Here is a 14074-nt window from a genome sequence, read left to right on the forward strand (position 1 = left end):
GTTATTGAACCTGCCCAACAGAAGGATACAAATCACACAATATTTTAGTACATTCACTGAGATTGGAGGAAGCACACAGAATCACAGAATGGCAAGGGTTGAAGGGACCTCGGGAGATCATCTAGTCCAACCCCCCTGCTAAAGCAGGTTCACCCAGAGCATGTTATACAAGACATCATCCAGGTGGGCTTTGAATATCTCCAGAGAAGGAGACTCCACAGTCCCCCTGGGCAGCCTGTTCCAGTGCTCTGTCACCCTCAAAGTAAAGAAGTTTTTCCTCATGTTCAACTGAAACCTCTTATGTTTCAGTTTGTGCCCATTGCCCCTTGTCCTGTCACCGGGCACCACTGAGAAGAGTCTGGTTCCGTCCTTGTGACATCCACCCTTGAGATATTTGTACATGTTGATTAGATCCCCTCTCAGTCTTCTTTTCAGAGGACGAGCGATTCCCATTTGCAGACAACTGGCAGTGCAGTTTACAACCCCCTCCTCCTCTTCTCTACAGATACAAATGAAGCTCAGCAATAAATACTTACACAGGGGCTAAAGATGCTCTTAACATTGTGGAAGCCTGGATCAGAGAAACAAAGAAAAAAAAGAAATCACAACAGATTAGTCCAAATCTCACACCAACAGTGTTACTAATGAGGTCCTCAGTGAATTCTTTCACTGATGTTCTGCAGTTCTTTTCCTATAAAAACTATGTTGCAAAATAGAAACACAGCTAAAGGAAGAGAGGACTTCAGTGTTTATTTTTCTTTTCCCTTAAGGTGTTTCACAGGTAAAACCTTCTTTTGTTATGACCTGGCTATGTTGTCTTCACTGTCATATTCCAAAAACTACCTATACTTGAAGCATTTTTAAAAAAATAAATAAAAGGAAAAAAGTGAGTAAAAACTACCATCCCACTGAGGAAGATTAAGAACTTGCTAAACACATTTATTGACTTCAAAAATTTTCATACCTTAAAGTCGCAATACTATTTCACTGGAGACCTAGCACATATTACTGCACCCAAATTTGCTATCATTCTTTGTTTCGACACTAATGTTGTCAGAGTGCCTGTCACTACTAATACATATGCCCATACATAAATATTAGTATGTAAAGAAAAGACTATGTATTTTAGTATGTATAAAACTGATAAGGAACAGCATGCCATTTCTCCGTGGTTCTGCCTAGGATAAGTTCAATTTAAGCCTGGATATTTCCTCTCTGATGTGGTGTGACACAGAGCATATGCAGGCGCCACTGCTGAACAAGTCAAAACTTAAAAACATATACACCATATAAAAGTTCCATATAAAAGCTGTCTGCTTCAGTAAATGTTTTTTTTGCTGGAGCTAATTGCAGGTGAACCAAGAAGCAGCAATTCTGGCATAATAGTGCTTTATATCATACATTCTGATGTCAACTGCACGCCATATTTGCAGAATATTCAGTGCCGTCTCGTTGTGTTGATTCCCCTACTCACTTTCTAAAAAATCTCTCATTACCACTTACGCCTTTAAAACCGGCCTTCTCTTCTAACCTAGCCTCTTTCAATGGGAGCTATATAATCGATGCCTATTGTCAGATTTAAAACTGAGGTATTTAAGGAGACAAAAAGCATGAAATACCATACAGAATATTGAATTACACCAGCTGACATATTCTTGAACACACTGCCTCTTGGGTATCCTTTGTAAAACAAGGAACTGCTCTCTTAAATGCGAAATAAGCTTATACGCACATTGGAAAGCATTTTATGTTTAAGTCAATGAATTACTTGTACACAATAGACAATTAACGGGTCATATACTTCAAAAATTAACCTGTTTTGACAGCAGTTCTCAAATCAGTTTATTTTACGCAATACAAGTATTTCAAAGCATCACATCTACCTAAATGGTTTTCCCCTCATTTATTTGTATTCATTTTCCTTAGCATTTTTGATAAATATCAAAAGTTAATTTTTGTTTAAACAAAACTGTTTTCCCAGTAAAAACCTATCATCTTGTACCTGAGTGCGCAATGAAATCACAAATCACTTTCACTGCCTTCCTCAGCACCCTTCTCCATTAAAGGAAATGGGGAAGAAAGCGACTCCAGTACGTTAAAGCAAAGGAAATGACAGAGCCCTTGAAGATGAGAAGGTGAGACAAAGAACAGTAGTGAGAACAGAAATAGAGCAGGTCACTAAGAGTAAACATATATATATATATAAGCTCTCTGCTTCTCAGCAAAGTCCTTTTTTACCCACCAGTTCTTTGCTGCCTTAGAAAGAAAAAACGTGCTCCAACCAAAATCTAACTAAAGGATATATAACTGATAAAGATACATACATCATCCTTCCACACAACTAAAACTTCTTGGCAAGTCTGAGACTTTGTAAAGTCTTTTTATAAATTTCAAATGACAGAAACTTCAACTGGAAAAACATTCAGCTTTTAAAAATCAATCAGATCAAGCAGGACAAAGTCCTACTAACTCCAAATTACTTTTTAAGCCGGCAGATGGAGCACAGCAAAGCATTTAGCACGGTTTGGCCCTGTAGTCTACCTACACCAAAAAGGCACCGCACAGTGAGGCAGACACTCCACTGGAGCTCTAAGGGCCTGACCACCAGGATGGGAGAGCCTTATTGTCCAGCACTCACTTTTCTGACCAGACCCAAGTTGATCAGTCTAGAACCTGCACAGGAGGAAGGAAGTGCTCTCAGGCTTTTGGTGTTTCTGAGAAAGCAATAAGGATGCAGCTCATATTATGTCAGGTTCAGTGAGGCAAAACAGAAATGGGGAGAAGTTTTTCAGGGCTAGTTTGGCCTTCACTGCATCTTCAGTTCTGAATCTGACTATGATCAGCACCGCTGATAAGCAGAAAGAATGCAACCATGTTACAGGCAGATATTTCCTTTCTTCATTTACATGATTGCAATTAGTCTTAAGTAAGCTAATCTGTATCTATCCAGTATGGCATACTGAGTAAGACACTGGCTTGGGTCTCAGGAGATACGCTTCTAGCCCTGATTCAGCTACCGACTGCAGACAGAATTTAAAGGTGTCATTTCACATCTCTGAGCCTTGATTTTTCTCATCTGGAAAGCAAATACAGGCATCAGTCTCTTGAATAAGTTGGGTTTTGAGATCTACCAATGAACAGCAGTGTGCAAGAGCTAAAAATAATTATTTTGCAATTAAAGAATTGAATGCTTATGGCACAACCACCACAAACAGAAAACCAAGAGATTTAGTGTTTGATTATCACAGAATAGTTCTGCAAAATAAGTTAACAGCTGATACAGTATAGTAACAACTCTGGTACAAGTATTTTCCTGTTTGGGAATTTATTTAAGCCTCTATTTTATGGGAACAGGAATTGCAATGAAGTATCAGTAAAGAATCCTTTTCTTCACTGGGCATTTTTTTGTCAGTTACGCAACCCAGCAGCTCTCCTGTGGCTCATAGGGCTGTGATTTCAGGGTCCATGCTACTCTGGGTCAGGCAGCTGAGGCACCCTGTGAAGCACACAGCCACGCAGCGTGCCGAGGGACAGCATCAGGTGCTCTCCATCTATTGCTAAATGTGTCTGCAGAGATTTTCCATCAGTTTAATTTTCAAACAAGTGATCCAAATACAGTACCATTCAGCGCTGACCATTCAGTTTAACATCCAGGCTACTTCTTGCCCATAGGGCCTCAACTTTTCATCTTTTTATCCTCATTTTTAAAGAGGAAAGACATGCGGGCACTCCAGAGCCTCAGAGCCCTGCTACCCTGCCAGCCTTTCCCTTCCTCATACCATGGCCTCTTCAGCTCTCGCTCCCAGACCACTGTCTGGCCGGCACCATCTCTGCACCCACTCCTTGGCTGCTTTTGCCACCTCCTACATGAGCAGCAGCATCAAGGGGAGCCTGTCCCAGCACAGAGCTCAAGCTGATACCCCCCAGCCAGGCCATAATGGTTTGTACCAAGCCCCATGCCTCATTTTTAATGCTGGCAGATTTGACCACTTGGAAGCAGCAGTCTTGGCAACAGGAAGCACTGGGTTATGGACTCAGGTGGAAATTAAGCCTGGGAAATACGACCCATACTCTGCTGAAAATTTCATGGCTTCCTTCAGAGTAACATTTCTAATGAAAAGAGCAAAATACAGACCCATCCTAACGTTTAATTTTAACTTGGTTTAATACTCCTTAAGCAGAGTGCTCTTCACCTCACGAAGTGCCTTGCCCCACACAAGCAGAGAAGGGTAAATGCACATTACACATCCCCTAGCAGACAGCCCACCAAAGCAAATACACTTCCTCCTCAGCACCTCCTTTCACATTTCACTAGGTAGCATTTGTTTGCTTGTTTCCATTTCTCCTCTTTGGCACAGATCTGAGATATCCCAATCTCAGGATATTTACCCAGTTAAATATCTTTACATAACCTAACCCCAAAAAGCTCCGAGATATCCCAATCTCAGGATATTTACCCAAATATCTTTACATAACCTAACCCCAAAAAGCTCTGTTACGCTCCAGTTCCTGACTTGCGCATTAGCTTTAACAAAAGAAAAACCACACCTCAGATACAGCTGGGTCCTACAAATCAGCTCTTGGGCTTTACTTACATCAGCACACTTCCTTCATTTAAGACATATAATCTAGCCAGTGGAAAAAGGTCATCGTCTTCACTGGTACCTCTGTACATAGCAGATCCAAAGCCAAGCTTCCACATGCGTTACTTCTGGTGCCAGTGCCAGCTGAACCAGCCTCCACCCGTCTCAACGCATTGCTACCACAGAGAGCAAAAGCAAGACATTCTTGGCAACAAAAACCTGCCCTACCACCAAATTAATAACAAAACGCTTTTTAAGTTCTTTGTAAAACTTTAGCTATATGCTTTTAAAAACGGACTTCTACTTTGCAGATACATGTAAAAACATGAAGCCTTTTAAAATTATATTTAGGAACAAAGGGATACATTTAACTGAGGAAAAGGTTAATACTGAAATCTGGAAATGGGCAAAACAGAGCTCACTTGATCCTTTTGTTTTTTTGATCCTCACAGATCCTTTCTTGTCTTTCCTGGTGTTCACTCTCAAATCCAAATGCTGAACTCTGATATCTTATAATTTGTGTGGCAATAGTGCAAAAACTCCCATGGTACTGTGTTTTTCTGAGAGAGTATTTGGATGCTGAGAGCTGGGACTTACAACAGCTGCTTTTAAATAATTGGGCAAGAGTAAAACCATCAGCACTGTGCATTCTCAAAGCACTCTATAGAAAGTAAATTCTTAAGATTCTTATAAGGTTAGTAGACACATTACGGTCTTCATCTCCAGGTGATGAATCCAAGGTCACAGACTGAAAGGCAAACAGAGTCAAAGGCACTGCTGACAGGTAACTTCCTCATTATACATCCATCATGTCAACCACCAGACGATACCTCAATTGGCCAAGTTTACATAGCTCCTCTTTACTACCGGTTTTCTTAGATGAAAAAGTATTTATTTCCTCAGCATTTTCTCCCAAGCCCTTTCCCCAATCTTACCTTCCCTGGAACAGGTTAAATATTAATTCAAGCTTTTGAGTAACAGTATTCCTTAAATTGCCAGTCAGTGAAACAGTGTGAAGAACATGGGGCGTACAAGACTCATCTGCAATACATGACTCCCAACATTCAGGGATTTAATCTTGAAGAAAATGCTTTTCATGCAAAACGTATCTTGAGACAGAACCATTTGTCATAATTGAAACACATGCAGAAACCAGGTGTCTTAAGGACAGGAAAAGAAACAAGCACAAGAAAACAGCAGCCCAAGCATAGCTCATTCTGGTAGGATCATGGGGTATGACTTGTGTTTGTGTTGCTTCTTGCCAAAGCCAAACCAGGTACCATATTAAGTCAAGTAAATCTGTCACGATGCAGATTAGCCACAGATGGCAGCCCTTAATTTTTGAACGAAGCGAGGCATGAATATGAACAGCATGGAATAAAACAAAGTTCAAAGGGAAAAATATATTCAATATTTATAAAAGAAAACAGATGTACTTCATGTGCAAGCCAAAACTACAAGTGATTTTATCAAATACTGTAGCCCAGTATTCAAACCAACTCCACTTTGCTATTTAATGTATATATTCATAATATGCTGAAGGCTAAAGCTGAAAGTCAGATTCCGTCCTCAGTTACCACTCTGAAAACGTGCTGTAAGAATTCAGTGTAAATTCAATGCAGATTCAGAATTAATAATCAAAGATACATGATGAATATGTGAAGAGTAAAACCAAAGTTTGAGCAAATTTGCACATACCGTTAGAACTCACAAATTTATGTTGAGCTCAATCGTTATATGCTAACAAGAAGACTGCTACAAACACCTTTGATGGGTTAGACTCCAAGACTGTGTAACCTGGCAGGTCTACTGGGGCTATGCAAATTTATTTCACAAGATGATCTACAAAAGTTTTAATTAATTTTTTTTCTTACACTAGAGATACGCTGTTATGAAAACTTCCCACTTGACATATAAAACAGGTTCTCTAAGACATCTGAAGTGTACATTAAAAAGTCACACTGTAATACTATGTGATAATGTAATGACAAGACAAAATGTCCAGAAAAAGGATAAAATACTATATATGAACAGTGAGGGGAGGCTGAAAGCTATCTACATATTCAAGAAATACCTCAGAATTAGAGTCAGATAGCTTTACAAAAATTTTATAAGCAACTCTGTTGTAAGCTATTACATTCTACACTGTATAAAGTTACATTTAACTAAAGCTACTTGCATAAAGGCAAAACTTTTCTTTAGCAAAGATCATTTAATTCATGATTTCTCATCTGTAATCAACTTTTCTCGATGTCAAACCAGACCATTATGAGAGGGAACAAAATGCTAAATGTCAGGCAAAAGGTGTCTGTTATGACCATTCACATCATCACCAGGAACAGGTTGACTGATACAGGTGATCTCTTAACACAGGCGAATGTGGATAGCATTCTCTACATCAAGATAAAAAGCAGCACATAAGGAATAGTCCATTGCATTCAATAATCCCATGACTAACTAGTTCTCAAAACAAAATGTTGTTTTAAGCAGGAAGTTGAGTGCCCACAGGGGTTACTGTAATTCTAGGTGACAAATAAGTTTGAAAATAACCTCCAGTTTTTCTTGAAAGGTGAAATCTTGTTTCACCCAAAGAAAGTGTTAAAAATACAAATATGGATTGTTTTAAAGTAGAATACTGACTGACATTTTTCAGAATTGGTGTCAATCACTTTTATGATTTGATTACAGACCAAGTTACTTAGAAGTAGACTCATTTCCTCTCTTTGCAAAGAATGCACTGACTATGGGCAAATTAGATACTTATGGTGTACTTGTAATATTGCCAGAATACAAACTTCCATCTGGGCTACAGAAGTCACAGGCAGTACACAGAATATTATTTGCTCTTTCAGTTTTCAGTGAAAGAGGATCCATTTTAATTGTATGAAAGAATTGGTAGTCTTTACTACAGAAAGAAAGTTTCACCTTAGAAATTAAAAATGCAAATATGTAAAATACATCACACTTCTGAAGAGCACAACTCAATTTGCTGTATTATCTTAAGCAATAATATTTATCTGCTCACTCAAAGGTGTTGTGTGATCAGCTGGTGCTGGTACACTTCAGAGATATCTCATGCTGGTGTTCATGATGAAGAAACAATTGCTTTCTGCATGTTATAAAGAAGCTGTGTTTCAGGTAAAAGTTGTGGACAAAGCTGCTCTTTTGTTGACATGTTATGTGTATTACAAAGCTATAAGGTTACTCAGAACTTCTATTCTGTTCTCCATGCAGAAATCCCAACCCTTGAACATTTTTTGGCTCTTTATAAAACCATACAGTTAATGTCATGACAAGTTAAAATGCATGGAAAATTGTTAGACATTGTGAAATCAAGAGAAATATAGACTGTGACAGACTGCAGCAGGCAATGTGAAAGGATATAAAGATATAGACACTTACATATCCGTCATCACAAGGGCTCATAGAGTAATATCCCTTTATGGGCAAACAGGCACACATTAAAATAAAGAAGATTAAAAAACAAAGTTAACAGAAATAAATCACAGAGAAATGCACAGTTCTAAAAAAACCCAACAAATCAAAATTAGCTAAAAAATAACAGACTACTAGCTTTGAAAAGAACAGTATAAGCACCTTCTCCCAATCTACGTACTTACATGTTTTAGAACTTAAATCAGCGTGTCCCTCTTGCAATGTATTTACAAGTTCTCCTTTCAACACATGGCAAACACACCTTGTCTGCACATTATTCCATTATAACTGTCAGTTAGAATAGCTATGTACCGAGCACTGACACATTTATGTGACTATATGACTTCTATTGTTCACTGCACTGAAGCAGCTAAGAGAGATACCAATGAACGTGGCATCAATCAGAAGACCTCAGCTTCTAAGACAGTAGCAGTAAATATTCTCCATTCTTGCTTCGGCTGGAGTTTCTCACCAGGGCATAATGAAAGCTGAGAGACAATTTAAGGTGTTTCAGTTTTGTTACCAATTCCTCATCCCAAAAGGCTCCAAGGATAAATTAAGAAAAAGTCTCTGGAAGGAAACCTAAGATTTAGTTACTAAAATAAAAAATGGTAATAATACACGGTTTGAGTAGTTTAGTACAAAATATGCCACGTTCTCTTTAATTAGGCTAAAATATTTAACTTGGAACAGCTTTGTATCTAAGAACAGTCTTAATTCAAAATAAAAGTACACAGTTCAACACAACGAAGCAAGACCAACATTAATTATTCTGCTTCTAGTCCTTTTGTGCAAACCTGCCAATACTTACTTTAAGATGACATATTTGTGCAGATAAATAAGTGCATAAACACTGTATTTAGCAGGTTCATCTTTAACAGACATACACAGCCTCATACAGAAGGTGTAAGAAACTTACCACTCTTCACTGAGCAGAAAATAAAGTTCTTTATATTCTTTAACAAATTTTAAAAATCTGACATTATTCTTTTTATTACCATCACACTCAGAATTCTCCACATATACCATGTGAATGAGTATTTTAACTCTCACAGTGCTATACACACACAGAGACAGTTCCTGGCAAAGACATTTTAAAACTAAATTTAAGACGAAGGACAACAGTGATAGAAATCAGTAGGCGAGCAAAAGAAACCAGGAGATAACCTGTATCATGATGAGAGGACATTTCAACACATGCATGACCTGAGCCAGTGAAAATGTACATAGGCATCAAGTCAAAGATGACATTAAAGGAAACAAAAAAAGATTGGACCAGACGACCTCTCAAGGTCCCTTCCAACCCAGGCTATTCTATGATTTGAGGACAATAAGAGGAAAAATTTGTGGAAACCCCTACCGATGGCAACACCTTACCTTTAGAGAAGACAAATTTATGCAAACAAAAAAACCCACCCAAGTTGCTGCAGGTGATACAACTACACCATACAAGACATCATATACTGTATCAGCAAAAAAACCCCCACTTCTCTTTGCTTACATAAAGAGGTAGGTTTGTTTCTTCTTTACCATATATAAGTGGTAGCATATAAGAATCATCCCATGGACAGGGATGAAGAATACTGATACATTTCATCCTAAGAAAAGCTTGCTTAGGGTAGATGCTTTTTGCTGTAATATGCATATTATTTTTACATGAAAGAGTAAAAAACCCCAAGCCCAAAACCAGCTTCTGTTACCCCGCCTCCTAGATTTCATGTGGTCTCCTGGTGCAGAAAAGTCTTTCACAAGTAAGAAACAGAATACCTGCCACCAGCTATTACAGCTTGATGGCATGTTCACACTTGCAGTAAAAAGCGTGTTTGAAGAAAAAAAGCACAGAACAGCAAATAAAAAAAAAGAATCCTCCTTGTTTACAGTTCGTAAATGACAGCTTAACTTTACAGAAGATCTGGTGCTTTTGTCCAGTGATGGAACTAAAAAAATATTTTTTTTCACAGCTTCAAGAGTTGTGCCAAGAGAGACCTAAAACTTGCAAGGGCCATTAATTCAACTAATTGTAGCTACAGGTAAATATAATCAGACTCAATAGCAGTAAAAACATAATGGGCATTTATTCTATTCCATGGCACAGGAGCAATATATGCAAACAACTATACAGCTTTTTAGTCACAGAAAGATTCTCTAGTGGTCAACACACATCTTGACTACTGACAGAGACTCTACATCTGAAGAAGCAGTTCCTGTTTTCCCTTTAACCCAAAGTTTAGAGAATCTTATTGCATTATCCCTAATCTAAGAAATTCCAGGAAGGTGTACAATCTTTCTTGAATCAGAAAATCTATTCATGGGTTTAGTTTTGAGCCTATGCTTAAGAGCTACTTTCGATGGGGAATGACTGTACAACACTTCAGTGATAAAGAGACAGAACCCTCTTGGCTTCATGATGTGTATTAAACAGAAAATTGCAGGCATCAAAAAACCACAACCTGTGCTTCTTACACATCAGACAAATCACTATTAGAAAGAAGAAAAAAGAAAAAAAACGTAAAACTCAAGTTATCTCAAGAGTATTAAAGATGTAAGGGACTATGACAGATCACTGTATTTAAAACTATTCTTTTCAAACTTACCATTAGCCACATCAGTTCCCTGTCCAAACGAACATTAAAAAGTCAGAAATCTGATTAAATCTTCAAATGAATGTTTCCTCAACTTGTCAGACCTGGTGCTCTGACCTCCTATTCTTAGATCCAGACCTTTTGCTTTGACAATTCTCTCAGGCTTCTTATCTCCCAGTTTAGGAGCACACATTACAAATATCATGATGGAAGACAGCGATAATATTCAACTGCAGCTAGAAAAAAGCCTTATGGTAAAACAGGGCTTTAGAGAAGCCTTGAAAACATCTCCCAACTGCAACACCGTAGTGCGGCCTCTCTCCCACCACATGCAGCAGATGCATCCTGTTAATGGATCGTAGATCAGGCTCCCCAGATGACCCAGGAGGTCACAGAGCTAGCAAGAGGCATGAAGCTGCTCTGCACGAGAATGAGATCCAAGCCAGCTTACAACGCAACAAAGCCACAGCTAACACCAGAAGCCCTTGCTAAATAGTATTTCGTGGGTATGATTACACTGTGAAAGTCTTCTGGGTAGGAGACGTCATTGCCTCAGGTCTTAAAGCCAGTTTGGTATGAAAGACTTGTTCTGGGATTTGTCCTCCTGATACAAATTTCTTCCAGTATGAAAGGACAGGCCTTCAGCCACAGGGGTAGGGGGGGCAAACCAGGAAGTTGATGTTTGTACAATAACAGCACACATTAGTAAGTGATACATGCTACCTTTATTGTAATTTCAAAGCCTCAAGGCTTTATATTACACAATACTACTTTCCTGACATTAAAAATCGAGCACAGAGTACAATGCACTGGGAACAAAATCAAGTTTGCAGACAAATAATGCTACCAAGGATATAATCCAAGGCATACTCTTTAATTTCCTTGGGCAATACTTCATTTTGGTTACAGCACTGGTACAGTCCTCCTTCCCAGTATAACTTAAAACTACTAGTGTAGTGTAGCTGATTTAACAAAACATATTGTTGAGCTCAAGTACACATCTCAGAATGATGCAGCTTTAGCATTTTCTGCTCTCAGAGCCTGCTCTCAAAGCTGGACTGTCCCCTGACTTGCACCAGTATAGCCGACTGAACTCAGGCACCTCCTCTTTCCAAACTATGTAATGCACATCCACTCATCCCCTAAGTAAAAGTGGTAGAAATTTAAGGCTGCATGTCAATACAACAAAAAAGTAATTTCCTTGCTAATGATTTTCTTTTTTGCTCATCTATTTAGAGATACTGATCCACCAAAATTAACTTATTTAAGGGTCTGGGTCCTGACATCAGCGATGTCAGTGAGATAGGGTCAAATCCTGAACAGTCAAGGCAAAGTGGGGAGACAAAAATAAAACCAACCCACCATATTTAATGCCTGCCAAAACTCTTTAGATGTTGACTTTTTTTTAAACCTCTCACTTATCTTGCCTACACAGTGACCTAATGGTTAGGATGAGCAAAGGAGCTGCCCCTCTGCTAGTCTCTTCCCTCTGCTATTACACAGATGACTGCTCCTTACAGCAGAAGGAATTTCGTGAAATGGAGTAGCTGGAAAGACCACACTCTAGTGTCTCTAATTAGTTATGAGCCAAAAATGAAGGGACCTTCCAACACAAATCCAGCACAGATGCTGCAAACTCATACTACTACTTAGTCTGGGTCACAATGCCTCCAGCTTTATTCCAAAACTTATGCAAAAACCTGAAACCACTTAAGGCTAGAACAATAACATTGAAGTGTATAACAATGAGGTATTTGGAATCCTTGAAGGAAAAGTAATGGGATGCCTTAGTGGCCTAGTGGCAAACAGTCAGAATTTGGTTTTTACTGGCTTCCTGGATCAACAGAGTCAGGGAGTGGTTAGAAGTATTTTGGGATGATGAGGAAGGAGTCTCATTTTTCTTCTCAGAAGACGGGCTATATATATTTTTTTACTTCCTACACTTATTTGTGTTTCTCCATGTTTGCTATTCATATATAAAACCAGAACTCTCTACATGGAAAATAAACAAGAAAATACAATCAATCAAGTGTGGACAAAAGGGTAAGATGAGGAAATCTGGCTATGACGCAGTGAAGGTCTACAAGCAAAGACTGTGATTAGCCCTCCAAAACTTGGCTCAGACAGCCTGAGTGTGTAGGTCTGCTTATAGAAACAACATCAGATTTCAACCACAGTAACTACTATAACCTCACTGTCAAGGAGTGACCTAAACCAATTGAGAAACCCTTAATCTGAACAGTCTCAGTGCTATAGCTGTCCTGGTTCTTCACTAGAGAACTTTGCTGGCACAGCAACTACCTCAAACAGTGTGGGTAAAGGAGCCATAAAGTCACACAGAAATAGTTATGCTAGTAAAGCCTAGTATAAAAATAGATACAACTGTGCCAGAAGAATACAGCTTTACTCAGCTTAACGTGGCTAATTTGGGACAGAACAAAGGCAAAAATTTACTTCCAGGAGGGAATCCACCACCATCAAATCCTCTTTGTCTAACCTATCTACATAGCTGGAGATTGTGCTAAAGTGGCCATAGTGGCATAAGTGTAGCGGCAAAGGCGCTTCCAGAGCACAAATGGTTTTAGAGACACTTTAGAGAAGCAGGAGTAAATAAACATGATGCATAAGAGCAAGAATCATTTAACAGTTGAGCATCTTTTAGTAGAAGGGAAAAGAGGAAGTATGGCTGCAAGAGATTTTGAGTGATCATCTAATCTGTCCTGGAGGAGCAGCCAAGCATCAATCATTCCTGGTAAACAGCAACCGTTTGTCTACCTTGTTCTTAAAAACCTCCAGTGACAAGAGATTCTGGCTGAAATACTCTACATATACACTGCTGCTTACCCACTTCTTCAATGATCACTTATTGTTCTTAAAACTCTTAAAAGTCTTTTTTTTCTTCCACAGAGAAGGAAACAGATTCCTATCCCTAAAGGACAGATGTTTATGCTAAAATAGTGTATGTAATAGGGTAGAGAAAGACATATGCAGTCTAGCCTATCCCATAATCCACCCAGCTTTTATCAGTGAAGACAGTTTCAGACACTTCTGCACTCTCTGTAGAGTGGTTAAAGAAACAAATCAACACTTTGCCTAAGGACAAAACTCTTCCCTCTGCCCCCTTCCCAAAAGTGCTCAAGATATCAGAGGATCAACTTATGATAGAAAGAAAAGAAATAATAAGAGTGAAACCCTGGGCAAACAGAACACCTTGAAAGCACAGGAGAAAAAGAGAAGCCTTGATGCAAGCAGAAAGCATGTGGCTGTGCAGAATGGATGATCTCAGTACAGGGAATGGGAGCTGGGAGACACACACAACCCCAACATCAGATGGCAAAAATGCAGAAGACCAATGGGGTACATAAAGCATTATCTTGGAAAGCCATTGGCAAGAAAAGAGGGAAGACCCCTGGAAAACTGTTGGAAAGAAGAAAGATGGGGGGGGGGGGGGGGGGGGTTTGGGGGGGGGGGGGG

General features: G+C 39.0%; 1 protein-coding gene across 11 annotated transcripts in view; it reads right to left on the minus strand.

Moving 5' to 3' along the window:
* Positions 1-14074, minus strand: part of ARMC9 (armadillo repeat containing 9) — a 68337-nt gene that overhangs the window by 36943 nt on the left and 17320 nt on the right. For 7 of the 11 annotated variants that reach the window (XM_035891202.1, XM_035891201.1, XM_035891206.1 and 4 more), the window contains 2 exons: positions 7986-8021; positions 537-571 (listed from right to left, as the gene is read on the minus strand). In XM_035891202.1, the coding sequence (XP_035747095.1) occupies positions 537-571; positions 7986-8021 (71 nt within the window). The remainder of the gene's footprint in view (positions 1-536; positions 572-7985; positions 8022-14074) is intronic. The other 4 variants (XM_035891207.1, XM_035891204.1, XM_035891211.1 and 1 more) reach the window with 1 other exon arrangement.

This window comes from Egretta garzetta, unplaced genomic scaffold (genome assembly GCF_000687185.1).
Source record: "Egretta garzetta isolate BGI_Z169 unplaced genomic scaffold, ASM68718v1 scaffold333, whole genome shotgun sequence".
NCBI classification, from domain to species: domain Eukaryota; kingdom Metazoa; phylum Chordata; class Aves; order Pelecaniformes; family Ardeidae; genus Egretta; species Egretta garzetta.